This window comes from Sabethes cyaneus, chromosome 3 (genome assembly GCF_943734655.1).
Source record: "Sabethes cyaneus chromosome 3, idSabCyanKW18_F2, whole genome shotgun sequence".
In the NCBI taxonomy this organism is placed as follows: Eukaryota; Metazoa; Arthropoda; class Insecta; order Diptera; family Culicidae; genus Sabethes; species Sabethes cyaneus.
The window spans coordinates 72012587-72028118 of record NC_071355.1 but is presented as its reverse complement, the minus strand read 5'-3'; the positions used below and the strand labels follow the sequence as shown (position 1 = coordinate 72028118).

Here is a 15532-nt window from a genome sequence, read left to right as displayed (position 1 = left end):
ACGCGACCGCTTATGTAACTTTTTTTAACGCGACCGCTCTAAGGTTAAGCATGTAGGTATAGTGGTGTATAGAATCAAAAATACTAGTGAGTTGATTTTTCCAAATAAATTTGTACAAATTTCAAACAAATTCTGCGCATCAATAGATGCTCTTTTCAATCAATAGATACTAGAGTTTAGAAATGTTATATGAAAAATAGGAAGTAAACGTTGCACGGTAGACATTTTGTAAGATTTGTTTTCGTTAGTGATATTTTAAAGGACAGATGTCATGTTTTAATAAATAAATCAAAAAAAGACAAGCACTGGGAATCATATCGATCGTATTTCCCATTCTCAAGCATGTTTATGGCGCAGCTTTGGCACTATTTTTCGACCTCATCTTGTTTTCCTAACCCACTAACATTGTAAAAACGATGCGATCAAGCTAATGACTATCTTTTCATGAAAGTACATTCAAAAGAAGCTTAAGTTTTGATTTTCATGCAAAAATAATTATCTGAAGGAGCGCTAGCTAAGAAATAGTTCCATTTCTCGTTTTCATATCTAATGCTCTATTCAGTAATTTTTTTTTAATTCAGATATATTGCAAAATTGAAGCCAAGCAAACCAATAGTAAAATTTTGAGATCAATCATTTTGTTGTAGATATCCTTTTTCTTCAAAAGCGAAATATAATAATAATTTTTCTGAACTCTTGTTTTTCAAAGATGCTAACTTTTGAATGCATGGTATCAATATCAAAATATCAAAAAATCTGCTATGAACAAATACTTCATATTGTCAATTCAAAACAAGTTTCGTATGTGGCTCTGAAGCCCGATAGTTAAGGCCGTCTGTAGACCCGTTAGAGGGTTAATTTCTAATTTTCTATACATATTCATTCAAGTCTGTAAAAATTATCTTTTGTGTTTACATTATTTTTCTATAAATATTATAAAACTAAATAAGGTGTTCATCAAGTAACATAAATGACGCTTACATGTATTTACGCACCCAAGGAAAGAAAATATAATTCTACACAATACGTTGTGAATTTTACTGGCAAATAAGGATTTTGAGGAATACGGAACGGATATTTAAAAATATAGTCTAATATAACATCTATACATCTACAATTAAGTTCCTGAGAAATTAAATAATGATTATTGTGGCAGTAGAAAGGCTAGGTCACGCCGCTAGGTGGATTAATTCGGGTTTTTATAATTGATGGAGGGATGGTAGGGGAAAGTAATGAAAATTTTTTGGGAAAGGAGAGGAAAGAGTGGAAAGGAAGGGGGGGGTAATAGGTAGCACGCTTAACAAGTTGCCGTTGTAACTCCTATCTTTTGTCCAATGCTGGAAGGTGCATGGGTTCCAGCCTCAAGCTGTTACGCGTATTCAGTAGCGAACCCAAGTAACCGGAGTTGTTGCAGATTATACCGTGGTGGCCGGTGAAGGCCCTAACCTAGTGAGGTTGGCTTTGAACCAACCTACATAGCCAATGTAATGGGAGCGGGAACTCTTATCCCTACCTCCACGCGGTGTCGGCTGGACGCAACCGGCCCTGGGATCGAACAAATATCAGTCTTTGGGCAGGAGAGTTTTTAGTAGGTAGGCGCGAGTTGGCACCTTGCGAATTCTATTCGGCGCCCTGGCGAGGTGCTGTCTATGAAGATATAAAAAAGACGTCATAGTGCCCGGTTGAAGCTCAGGACCATGAACCAAAAAGCCACGTCGGGAGTGCCATGGACACATTAGGGCCGATTCCAGGAAGATTCCAATTATGGTGTACGTACTGGAATGGTGGGATATGTTTGGATAATACGCAATAGGGCCGGCAGCTTTGCTATTCTACTACCTTCTTGGGTAAGAAAGGGTGACACCTTCCTGAAAAGGCGATTAGGTTAAATAATGATACAGCTGCCTTGCGTCACCGTAAAACCGTGGCTGGTCTCTAAGTACGTTCGCAACTCGTCACATACGTTAAAGTCCGTGATTGTAGGCTCCGATGCAACATTCCTGATTAGGGCCAATCTGGTTCTGCATCCTATTTCCGTAAAGGATAGCGGTACAACCCTCGCATGACCTTACTGTTTGCTTGGATAACCATGGGCGACTACATATTATGAGCGGAGATAGCGGAGAAAAGTTGGAACCCATTAGAATGGACCGTTTTATAAAACTTGGTGCTGGTAAAGATGACTGTTGAAATGGTGCGAAATCCCCGAAAATTTTGCCACTTCCGCTAAGGCTATGCCCACGCCAAGTAGAGCTCTTACCAAGCGCAAAGCGGTGACGCCTTGCGACAAGCCAAAGCTAGTAGTGAAGACCAACCACGCCTGTACCGCGTGGTGCATCCGGGATCGAAGGCAAATGACAAGTGGTTAGGTGGAAACTCAGAAACCGATTGCAAAGCCAAAGTCGAAGAAGGCCCATAAGGGCAATGCGTTAATAATGAAGCTGATAGGTAAAGTGTTGTACGCTGATCTACTCCGCATGGTGCAGGCCGGGTCCACGCTGCAAGAGCTTGGGGCTAACGTAAACACCTGTCGAACCCAAGCAGAGGAGATGCTCTTCGAGCTCAAAAAGGACCCGACGGAAAAGTACCTAGGCGAAGCAAGCCAGGTCGAGGTCGCAACGTACTCTCTTCGAGTGTAAAATTCTCGACAAGGTCACTACCGCAGTTGACCTGCAAATGCTCTGAGGGACCAGCTCCAAGTTGAAGTGGCGCCCTCAGACTACAGATTGCGAAAGGCATACGATGATATGCGGTGATACGGAGCAAATCGTAACCAATAATGTGTCTGAAACCATCGCCAGCAATATGTTGGCGTCTGGAAAAATTAAAATCGGTTAGTCTGTGCGTGCACTCACGACTAAGCAGCGCGTGGAACATTGTTTCAAGTGCATGAGTTTCGGCCAACGGGCGTGGAAATGCAAAGCCCCCGATCGGTCCAAGGGTAAGGGCGAAGTGGTGAGGAAGGCCACTTCGCGAAAGGGTGTACCACCCAAATGCCTGCTCTGAACAGCAGAAGCGGGCAATAAACCTCAATCACTGCGCCACAGCGCAGCAGTTGCTCTGGCAATCGGTTTCCGAGATGACCTTTACCACAGACCCCTACCGTATCTCTCAGGGCAACGGTAACTGGGTGACGGATACGGGTTGGATGGCAGCAAATTGCTGACATGGACTGATACGATCCAAGAAGTGGAACGTGAGCGACCAAGAATGGAACGTGAGTGCTATAGCTGATGACGTCTACATCTGCAGCTTACTGGAAACTTTGTTCAAGCTGGATGTGCGTCTGGCAAACGCCTCAAAAACGCCGGGGAACGATCGTCATGGCACTGCCTTGTTGAGAGTACTAGACCACCTATGCAAGTCACTTAGAAGCTACTTTGATAACCAGACGCTGGTGTACGACACAGCTGATGGTGCAAAGAAGTACAAAATGACTGCGGGTGTTCCACAGGGCTCGAACTCGGTCCAACACTCTGGAACGCCATAAAGTATTGAGAATCAAACCGGCTTCGTCGACGATATGGTCCTAACCATCGTAGGTGAGTTTCTCGAAGAAGTGGAAATGCTGGCGTCAGATGCCATGAGCATAATCGAGAAATAGATGGTTACTCAATAACGATAAAAGCACAGAAATGCAGTGCAGAATACAGCATACACCCGGGCAACATTACAATAGATCAATAATGTTGTGGTCAAAGTGATAAGCCCACACAAAAAAAGATGGTTAATGTCAATGTACGATTGGTACACCATAAGACTGTAGCTGTAATGATCAGCAACCGCAAGGCGGCCCTAGAGACCAAGATTATGGTACGGGTACAAGTGATCTAAACGTAAAGTGAAGTACTTGGGTGTCATGGCAGACAATAGGCTAAACTTCACTGGCCATGAGGATTATGCCTGTGGTACGGCGTCAGTGTCCAGTATCCAAGCCTAAGTCCGAGTCCAAGAGTTCAAGTCTAAAAGTTCAAGTTCAAATCCAAATTCAAGTTCAAGTCCAAGTCCAAGTCCAAGTCCAAGTCCAAGTCCAAGTCCAAGTCCAAGTCCAAGTCCAAGTCCAAGTCCAAGTCCAAGTCCAAGTCCAAGTCCAAGTCCAAGTCCAAGTCCAAGTCCAAGTCCAAGTCCAAGTCCAAGTCCAAGTCCAAGTCCAAGTCCAAGTCCAAGTCCAAGTCCAAGTCCAAGTCCAAGTCCAAGTCCAAGTCCAAGTCCAAGTCCAAGTCCAAGTCCAAGTCCAAGTCCAAGTCCAAGTCCAAGTCCAAGTCCAAGTCCAAGTCCAAGTCCAAGTCCAAGTCCAAGTCCAAGTCCAAGTCCAAGTCCAAGTCCAAGTCCAAGTCCAAGTCCAAGTCCAAGTCCAAGTCCAAGTCCAAGTCCAAGTCCAAGTCCAAGTCCAAGTGCAAGTCCAAGTCCAAGTCCAAGTGCAAGTCCAAGTCCAAGTCCAAGTCCAAATCCAAGTCCAAGTCCAAGTCCAAATCCATGTCCATGTCCATGTCCATGTCCATGTCCATGTCCATGTCCATGTCCATGTCCATGTCCATGTCCATGTCCATGCCCATGTCCAAGTCCATATCCAAGTCCCAATCCCAGCGCAAGTCCAAGTCGCAGTCCAAGTCCATGTCCAAATCCGAGTCCAGGCATCCAAGTCAAGAATTAAAGTCCAAAAGTTCAATTCCAAATTCAAGAATCCAAGTCCAACTATCCAAGCATAAGAGGCCAAGTCCAGCAATCCAAGCATAAGAGGCCAAGTCCATGTCCATTTGCAAATCCATGTCCAAGTCCGACTCCAAGTCAATGTCCAAGTCCGAGTCTAAAAATTCAAGTCTAAGAGTTCAAATCCAAAAGTCCAAGTCTAAGGAGTCCAAGTCCATGTCCAAGTCAAGTTCAAGTCCATGTCCATGTCCATGTCCATGTCCTAGTCCAAGTCCAAGTCCATGTCCATGTCCAAATCCAAGTCGAAGTCCATGTCCAAGTCCCAGTCCAAGTCCAAAGTCTAATACCGTGAATGCCGTCTAGAAAATAGTTCCTTGCTGGCGATACGTACCGGGAACCAACGGAGTATTGTAGAATGGATTTCAAGGATTATTTTGAAGTTTTAGGTTAATACCTAAATTGTTACGCAGCGGATTTTAAAAATTCTAAAAATTATCTAGTACGTATTCCGCATGGTTTGATAGTTGGCATCGTACCTTCTAGCCATATCCCGGATGAGGATACCAAGTTTGGACTTATCGCACCTCAATATCTTCCCCCTCGGCTTTCGATTCCTAGTTCCGGTTTTCTTAAAAGTTCTTTACCGGCTTTCCACACCTAGGTTCTCCTTATAATCTTTTAGAACATTAAACGCTGTTGGTTTTTAGCTCTTTCACCAATTTTGATTCAGACCACCTTGGATTTTCTAGGTGTTTGTGCAAAAAAATTTTTGCGTCGTTCGAGTTCTATTCTGTATTGCTCCGCAATGTGGTGGAATTTTTTGACGAAACTTGCACAAGTTATTCTTGATAAACATGTAAACAAAGGTATGCCGGTGGTACAAGGAGAGTCCAAATTTACTTTTAGCCAGGCATTACAGGTATAGATTGCAGCCTAAAACCTTGGTGGATACAAACCTTGCTAGTTCATGAGTGCCACGAGGCAGTCACTTAGGACCGTTGCAGTTCGTGATTCTAATGAATGAATTTGCTGAGATTTTTTTCCATGCAGCTAGTTTAATTTACACGAAAAATGTGAGATAGTTTTTTCGTATCAAATCCATAGACTGATGGCCTGAAACAGCACTGCGGCAAATGGAAAATAAATTTTAAATAACGCTTACCGGAATAGTGTTATGCCACATGTATTCTCGTAACCTGTAATGGTAATATTCGACCGCTCGCCCAGTTTCACTAGACGCATCAGTGACACGTTCAAAGAGAGCTTTGAAACGGGTTTCACTTGTCAGAAGGATTGGCCGTGACCTCGATGATCCCTGTGTCAAATTGGCAATCTACAAAGGTCTCGCTAGAAGCAAACTTGACTTTGCTAGCGTTTATTTTATTACTAAAACTTAATAAATTCTTTGTTACAAAGAATGCTCATTAGTCTTTCGTTTCTCTTCAATTAGTCTGTGTCAACGATATGATGTCATTAATATTCATGCGAAGGTCCTTTAGCCTTCACAAGTAGTACTTTAGCTTCATCAAAGTGCTTTGAACAGATCAGCTAGGATGAGTGAAAACCGTGCTGGTAAAGACTGAGATCCAGCGAAAAATACTTAGGTACATCAAATCTGACCTTCAGATTGTGTCTGACAATATAAATTACATAATGAATATTCTTTTCTCTGATAACAAATTATAATAATTAATGGTTTTTATTAGTTTCTCAAGTTGAACGGAAATTTTAATCTTTTGTTATGCTTTAATTCATCGACCTAAAGCTGCTTTCAGCTATCCATCCACTAAGAAATTTATCAAAAATCGACTAGATACATAACAGTTTGTATGCCAATCGATAAAAAGTTTTACTAAGAGTAACCGAAATTTCAACGAGCCGCGTCTTGTGGGTAAACTTAAAACTTCGAGAGAGAAAAAAATCAAATTATAATAAACGGTTGATTTCCGTCAAAGCCACAGGCATTAAGTAATTGGATGCATAATTTACCGCGGATAGCAACTTGGTATCAGTATTGGAGCCCCGCTGTACATACATACCACATTGCAACCGTCACGAGGGGAGAGTAAAATCTTTTCTAATTGTTTCCTTTTTCATGGCGGTTTTGCTTTCCTTTGGTGCTTCCTACCTACTGGTCAGAAGAAACTTGAGTCCTGATGAAGATGTCAGTTTCAATGGTTCTCGAGTCGAACGAAGAAAAACGACTTTTCGTACTTACTTTACACCACAGCAACTGTCCAACAACAGCATCAGCAGCGCAGCGGCGGGGAGAAGATGCTTACTGAACGCTTTTTTTTTTTTGTTTTTTCTCTGAACCGGAAATGAAATTTATTACGGAAGATTGACGCCTTGCTTCGATTGATGGTTTCCTTCGGTGCTGTGGGGAAAATCGGTGCTGTTGTTCTGAATGGGTAGATTTGTTTGACTGCACCGTGCGCTGGAGACGCTTTGAATAATTTAGTATTTTTGCACCGACTGAACGAATACAAGTGTGAAATCAACCTGGCGGGCTATATATTCAAAGCAGCATTTGCTCACAGCAATGTTTTCCGGGGTAGAGACGCTGCTGGAGGGATAGAGATTTCCGGGGTACAGACAACCGTCAGGGAATGACAAATTAAGATTGTCACGGAAGAAATTCTATTAGCTATGCTCCATTAAATGTCGAAAATACAGAGCTAAATGTCGAAATTGTAAGGATTTTCACTACCTTTATATGCAGTTGAAAATATCGAAATGAAATTTTGCGACCGAAGCGGTTCATGAAAGAAAATTCTAGTCCGTCCGATTGAATAGCTAGACATTTAACCGCTCAATTTTTCTACTCCATTGCTTCGTGGCAGGTTGGCACCGATCCAGCTGTTCTGCAAGTAATTACATCTAAAGCAAAGGAATTTAGAACGAAAGAGAACATTTTCGAAAGCAGTTTTGTGCTGAAAGAGTATTTCTAGCATTCGTAAATTTCATTCGAGAAATGCTAGGGAGATAGAAAAAAACTCTTTCCGCAATGGTACTTGTTTCAACTCGAACTAAACTTTTCGTACAAATAATGCTGCACCTCAAGAGACCATTATTATCAATGCTTTCAGCATCCATCGCCTTGTTTGTGCCCACAAATCCGTAATGCTTGTTTATTTATTGTTGAAAATAAGAAAATCGACGATAGTTTCTCTTGGTTCATGGTTTTGCCTTTTTATCTAAAAATATTCTTACTCACACTTTGAACAATACGCAAAGTTTACTAACAGTTTAGGAAAAGAAAAGTTAAAGTTAAAGCTTACCTTCATCGTGCAACTGCTTGGCGGCGCACTCCGCACACTCGGCACATTCGGTACAAACAGTCTGCTGCTGTTGCTGCGACGGGGGCGGTGGCGGCGGCGGCTGGGTTTGTCCTGTCCCGGTAGTACCGGTGCCTCCGGTACCACCGCTACCGCTGCCGCCGGTCTGGGAGGTCTGAGTGCTGCCCGTTTGTTGTCCCTGCTGGCCAGCAGCAGCCCGTGCGGCCAACATGGCCGCCCGTTGCTGCTGTAGCCGCTGGATAACTTGAAGCTGCTGAATATGTTGTGCACCGAAGACATGGCCACCGAGGGCGCCGCCGAGCGCATTGTCCAACAGCCCACTGCCGTCCTTATAGCCCTCGGGAGGGCTCAGCGTGGCCTGATCGACAAACTCTATGGGTGGAGCAAACTTGGGACTCTGCAAGTAGAGACAGCAAAACAAAGGCAGTTAGAAATTGTTCATTAAATTCGTCATAGGTATACGAGTCTGGATAGGATCGACAATTGAAGAGAGAACACATTAACGTGACTAAGAAAGCGTGACATTCTACGATCGGTATTGTCATTGTTTATGTTACGTAGCACGTGTTCGATCGCGACGGACAATATTCATCAGAGGGGGAGAACTCGTTCGGTTTAATTTAACAGGGCACGGCTTCCTGTGCCGGAATCGGTATCTTAGCCGAACCGTGAACGATCGTCGTCGAGCTTGCTCCATGGGTTTTCATTTTCGATAATGCAATGCTTACTGAAGTGGAATCCGTTGTGTAATTGATGCATTCTGAAGGAGTGACTGTGGGAATTGATGCGAAAACCAAACTACTGCTTTCGAGATTCAAGATATTCCGTTGGACAAAGTTGTTAAGCGGCAACATGATCTCATAATTGTCCTTTGCTAGGTATAAATTATGGAATATAATTATTTGATCATTATCAATGAAACATTCTGTTTTTTGTTAACTAACAACATGTAATAATCATGCAGTGTGCCTACAAGAGCATAAAATCACATTTGAAATATGTTTCGTAAAAACATTCACTTTTTAAAGCTCGTGAAAACTGCAAAACACTAATTTCCGATAGTTTTATTTACATTTTAGCAGCGAAATAAATAGGAAAACTTTTTTGTACCTAAAGCACCATGCTGGCATTGGTGCGCTGTAACACGGATTGATTAAACAGCATCTTTAATATTTACAGTACGTTTTTAAATGCCAAACAATAAAACGTCAGTGAAAAAAATCCCAATATAAATAGTGAATAGAAACATTTGGAATTTTTCATGATAGAAAAGTGGAATGAAGTTTTACTGTGTTTTTATTCATTACTGCTACTTTTCGGCTACCTAGACGACGGGACAGTTTATGCCTATTTCCAAATTTGGCAAGCCTTAATTATACACTTGGTTTGACAAAACATTCTTCGTTAAATACTCGTCAATTTCCGCACTCCTTATATTTGCGCTTGACGATTGCCAAATATTTTGTAATGAGCTTAGTTCCGGAAAATATCCGATAGGTCGGCACGTTAAACAACAAAACGTTTGCAGGGGTAGCTTTATTATGTTGGAATGACGCGACATCTGGCTTAACCCATTCCCTTTTATGAGTCACTAGCTGACCCGACAAACTTCGTATTGCCACAAATTAACCTGTGTTGTACATAAATCATGAATCTCGGATGATCTTTGTCACAATCTTGAGTTTTGCAAGCCCCCCAGTGGGCGGCGCTTCCGACGGCGGGTCACCGGCAACACTCGCGACCGTCTCGTCCTGAATGATCTAGTGTTACTATAGATAGTTTTTGTGGTCTTGTATTGACTAATGTTTTATGGAAGAGTCTCGAATTTCTCGAGTTCGATTAGTTTTTGAGTTTTGCAAAAATTTCTGTTTTATTTGTATGAGAGTCCATATCCCCCTCCCACAGGGGTGAGAGGTCTCTAACTATCGTAAAATAAATTCAAGACTCCAAAATCTCCCACATGCCAAATTTGGTTCCATTTGCTTGATTAGTTCTCAAGTTATAAGGAAATTTGAATTTCATTTGTATGGGAGCTCCCCTCTTAAAAGGGAAGATGGGCCATAACTCGCTTTCTAAAGAAGAGAGGGGTCTCAATTCACCATAGAAAAAAATCTTGCGTCCAAAACCACTTACATGTCAAATTTGGTTCCATTTGCTTGATTAGTTCTCGAGTTATGAGGAAATTTGTTTTTCATTTGTATAGGAGCCCCCCCTCTTAAAGTGGGGAAATCCATAGAAAATATACCATAGAAAATATTCTTGCCTACAAAAAACCCACATGATAAATTTGGTTCCATTTGCTTGATTAGTTCTAGAGTTATGAGGAAATTTGTATTTCATTTGTGTAGAAGCATCCCCTCTTAAAGTTGGGAGGGGTCCTAATTCACCATAGAAAATATTTTTGCCTCCAGAAACCTCCACATGCCAAATTTGGTTCTATTTGCTTGATTAGTTCTCGAGTTATGAGGAAATTTGAATTTCATTTGTATAGGAGCCCCCCCTCCTAAAGTGGGTAGGGGTCCCAATTCATCATAGAAAAAAATTTTGTCTCCAAAAACACCCACGTGCCAAATTTGGTTCCATTTCCTTGATTAGTTCTCGAGTTATGAGGAAATTTGTATTTTGTTTGTATGGGAGCCCCCCCCCTCTTAAAGTTGGGAGGGGTCCTAATTCACCATAGAAAATATTCTTGCCCTCGAAAACTTTCACATGCCAAATTTGGTTTCATTTGCTTGATTAGCTCTCGAGTTATGAGGAAATTTGTATTTCATTTGTATAGGAGCCCCCCCTCCTAAAGTGAGGAGGGGTCCCAATTCATCATAGAAAAAATTTTTGTCTCCAAAAACACCCACGTGCCAAATTTGTTCCATTTGCTTGATTAGTTCTCGAGTTATGAGGAAATTTGTATTTCGTTTGTATAGGAGCCCCCCTAATTTAGGGGAGGGGTCCTAATTTACTATAAAAAATATTCTTGTCCTCGAAAACCTTCACATGCCAAATTTGGTTCCATTTGCTGGATTAGTTCTCGAGTTATGAGGAAATTTGTATGGAAGTCCCCCCTTTTAAAGAGGAGAGGAGTTATAATTCCCCTTATAAAGAGGGGAGGGGTCTCAATTTACCATAGAATAAATTCTTGTCACCAAAAACACCCACATGCCAAATTTTGTTCTATTTGCTTGATTAGTTCTCGAGTTATGCAGAAATTTGTGTTTCATTTGTATGGGAGCCCCCCCTCTTAGTGGGGGGAGGGGTCTCTAACCATCACTAAAACCTTTTCTGGCCCCAAGAAACCTCTACATGCATATTTTAATGCCGATTTGTTCAGTAGATTTCGATTCTATAAGGAACATACGGACAGACAGACAGACAGACAGACAGACAGACAGACAGACAGACAGACAGAAATCCTTCTTTATAGGTATAGACTAGCTGACCCGACAAACTTCGTATTGCCACAAATTAACCTGTGTTGTACATAAATCATAAATCTCAGACGATCTTTGTCACAATCTCGAGTTTTGCAAGTTTCTGAGGAGTTCAACCTTAGATTATTCATTTTGGCAGTTACGTAACTATGAAAGCATCCCAGGTAACCAATAAGCATCACCAATGCTATTGAAATGTAGGCCAATAAACATTTAAGTCGCCTTAAATGCTGCTTAAATGCTATTTTGGCAAGATATACAGCTACTTTACTGATAACCTTCTTATAGTGCTGACAATGCTTATTTACAGCTAATTACCGACACGAACAATTTGAATACAATTTTGGATGCCAATTTACAATACCTATGCAGTCAAAAAGCTAATATACAACAACGTGCAGTATAAAATGCCAGATACGCTGATTTGCTACTTATGTTAATGCTTATTAGTTACCTGAAATAGGTACTTTAATATACAAATTTGCAATTTTTCCTCTCAGTAAAGTAGAAAACAACTGCCCTGTCCCCTCATTGCATAGCCAGAAAGCGGATAGTAATATTCGCCATGATTGTACAACATTTCGCCGAATATAATTTTGCGAAAAACCTTAAACGGAAAACTTTTTTGTGGAAAGTACCATTTCGCGATCCTCTCCTTACTCGCTGTCGCTCGTTCCAGGAAACCCAGGTAGACCTAGGAAAACAAATAAACCTAGACAGTAGTGATTTCTGCGGGGAATTGCCTCCCCCCAGCGGGCCGCCTCCGACGGCGGGTCGCCGGCAACACTCGCGGCCGTATCGTCCTGAATGATCAAGTGTTACTATAGATAGTATCAAATAGAGTATCAAATTTCTCGAGTCCGATTAGTTTTTGTGTGTCGCAAAAATTTCTGTTTTATTTGTATGAGAGTCCATATCCCCCTACCACAGGGGTGAGGGGTCTCTAACTATCATAAAATAAATTCAAGACTCCAAAATCTCCCACATGCCAAATTTGGTTCCATTTGCTTGATTAGTTCTCAAGTTATAAGGAAGTTTGAATTTCATTTGTATGGGAGCCCCCACCCCGTCCTAAACAGGGGAGGGGTCTCAATTCAACATAGAAAAAAATTCTGCCCCCTACAAGCCCCACATGCCAAATTTGGTTCCATTTGCTTGATTAGTACTCAAATTATAAGGAAATTTGTATTTCATTTGTTTGGGAGCCCCCCCCCCCCCTCTTAAAAGGGGAAGAGGTCGTAATTCACCATAGAAAAAATTTCTGCCATCTAAAACTCCCACATGCCAAATTTGGTTCCATTTGCTTGATTAGTTCTCGAGTTATGAGGAAATTTGCATTTCGTTTGTATAGGAGCCCCCCCTCTTAAAGTAGGCAGGGATCCTAATTCACCATAGAAAATATTCTTGCCCTCGAAAAATTTCACTAGCCACATTTTGTTCCATTTGCTTGATAAGTTCTTGAGTTATGAGGAAATTTGTATTTCATTTGTATAGGAGCCCCCCTCCTAAAGTGGGTAGGGGTCCCAATTCATCATAGAAAAAATTTTTGTCTCCAAAAACACCCACATGCCAAATTTGGTTCCATTTGCTTGATTATTTCTCGAGTTAGGAGGAAATTTGTGTGGAAGCCCCCCCTCTTAAAGGGGAGAGGAGTCATAATTCCCCTTCTAAAGAGGGGAGTGGTCTCAATTTACCATAGAATAAATTCTTGTCACCAAAAACACCCGCTTATACAAACACGCGGTTACAGGAATATTAGGATTAATGGGGATACTTGTGTTGTAAATTGGGTAGATACTTGAATTCAACTCCAAAAAATAAACATTGCCTTTGTATGCCGCTACCATAAACACTCTTTAATCTACGTGAATCTGTTGAAAAATCAAATTTTTTCGTCTAAATAGAATTCCCCAGTTCAAGGAACCAACTTATTCCATTAGGATTCCATAAGGACTGTCTTCCATCAGCCAATGGTAAACAACACGAAAACTGCTTTAAAAACTGATTTACTGTCATCTTCATTTAGGTACGGCCACAGATTATTGCGATTATTGTGCATGAAAACGCAAAAGTATAGAGGAAAGTCGTGTATGGCCGGACAGGCTTCTATGCCCGGACACTGGCGATTTCTCAAAAACAATAAATGATAAAATTATTTGGAAAGAATGAAGTTATAGTACTTTAAAAGTACTATTTAAAGGTACTATTTTTTGCAAATAATTTGATCATTTCTAGTGTCGAAGAGTAGAGTGTCGAAAGGAACTAGTAAGATGCAGAGGACGTTAGCTAATTGATATTTTAACTTGCTGTCCACATGTTAGTTGTAAGCCAAGTTTACTTCAAATCAATCTATCACAATGAATGATGCTATCAACACTTTCGTGGAAATTGATGAATGTGAATCAGTGTTGTAAATGATAACCCAGAACAGTTATTTATTTTCTCGGTTTAACCGTAGTTGTAAACAAGGTCCAGCTCCAGTTTCAAACCACTTAGCAAAGCAAAGCCTAGGTGCTACATTCCGTTATCGAAACTTGACCTTCTGTTTTTATACGACAGACTTCGCAGCCAGCTGTTAGAGTGTAGGACAATTGCAGGGCCAGTTGCTACGATCCTATTGACTCTAACAGCCTCTCCCAGTCACGATTCGAACATACGACGACTGGATTATTAGGCCAGCGTCATACTTCGAAGCCAACTGGGAGGCTTCAAACCACTTAAAGTTACTTAAAGCTGACCAGTCCTACTACAAGTCTTCAAAAAATTGTCAAAATACGAAATCATCGCCAATCTTTAGAAGATGTGTAATTGTAGCCTGATGGTTTAGCTCTTAGTGGAATTACCAACTCTAAGAAAAAATGATATTACAAAGTACACACAATTAGGGTTTTTAACTTAAATTTATTTAACAAATAAGCATAAGCATAGGATACCGCCCGTGTGATGCTACTCCATTATTGACCAGGACCGATGAAAATAACAAAATGATGGTTGGAAAAAGCATGCTTGGGACAACACACTATTCCTCATTGTGCAACCTTATCAGGTCCCTGCATGCTGATCAATACCGACGCTGGCCACGTCCGAATGCGGGTCCTGGTGGGATAGGAAGGAATGTTAGTCCAATACTTGTTGCTACTAATGACCAGGGAATCCTCTGCATTTTCACAAGCATTTCGGGAAAGGAATTGTTGTTAGTAAAAGGGAGAGCTAGATAAAGATCCAATTTCATTGAAATGTAATTTGTTGAAAACTACACGCGGTGTCGGTGTGGAATAATGCAACAAACGAGGCAAAAAACAAACGATGCTAAATTGCCATACGAAACGATGTTCGTTATGTAACACCATTTATTTGAAACTAACCTGGATATTCGAAAGTTTTCTTGTAGTCAGTAATTACGAAAATTAAGATCACAACTACACCTTTTTGTAAATTTAATAAAATTAATAAATTTAATATAATGTAATGGTACAACATAAACAACTGTGATTTGTTAAATTATATCGAAAAATACTACGCACATGCAAGATTCACAGTGGCTTGAATTCCACCTGAAAATAAAAATCAGGCACAATAAAACAAGCCAATACAGTCCCCAAGTTGATAAGCATTTCCTCTTACCAACGCTAATATGCAGAGATATAGCGCCCTACACGCTTGTCTTAAATTTATTTAACAAATGTATATAAATGTTTTAGGACACACTCAATTACAAAACTGAGTATCAAACTGTTGAACATTTTCAAATTGTCAAGCATTATCGAATTACACCCGCCTTGGTTGTCTTGCGTGAACCCCACGTTCGTTCCAGACTTTCATACTTTTTTTTTCTATTTTTGTATGGACATTATCACTGCGACCATTATTTCGATCTGGTGTGATAGCGTTCAAGTATATTTTTCTGTATTCCGTATTTCGTTTTTTTTTTAGCATCGCTACGGCCTGCGGGGACTGCTTTTCCGTGCTCAGTGTCATAAGTGTTAGTGTTTTCACCCTTTTTTTCAAGTTTCACACTCTCACGACAGGAAGTGTGCAGTCTAATTATAATTTGCCGATTGACAAGAAGTTTCATTACGCATCTTGAGCCAGTACCACTGTTATAAATTTACCCTGGTAAGAGCTTTCATTGTTGGTAAATAAAGAATCCATCTAATC

General features: G+C 40.9%; 1 protein-coding gene across 1 annotated transcript in view; it reads right to left on the bottom strand.

Moving 5' to 3' along the window:
- The window catches only part of LOC128739710 (uncharacterized), a 176506-nt gene that overhangs the window by 103245 nt on the left and 57729 nt on the right, over positions 1 to 15532 (bottom strand). The window contains exon 3 of the mRNA XM_053835208.1: positions 7932 to 8346. Coding sequence (XP_053691183.1) covers positions 7932 to 8346 — 415 coding nt within the window. The remainder of the gene's footprint in view (positions 1 to 7931; positions 8347 to 15532) is intronic.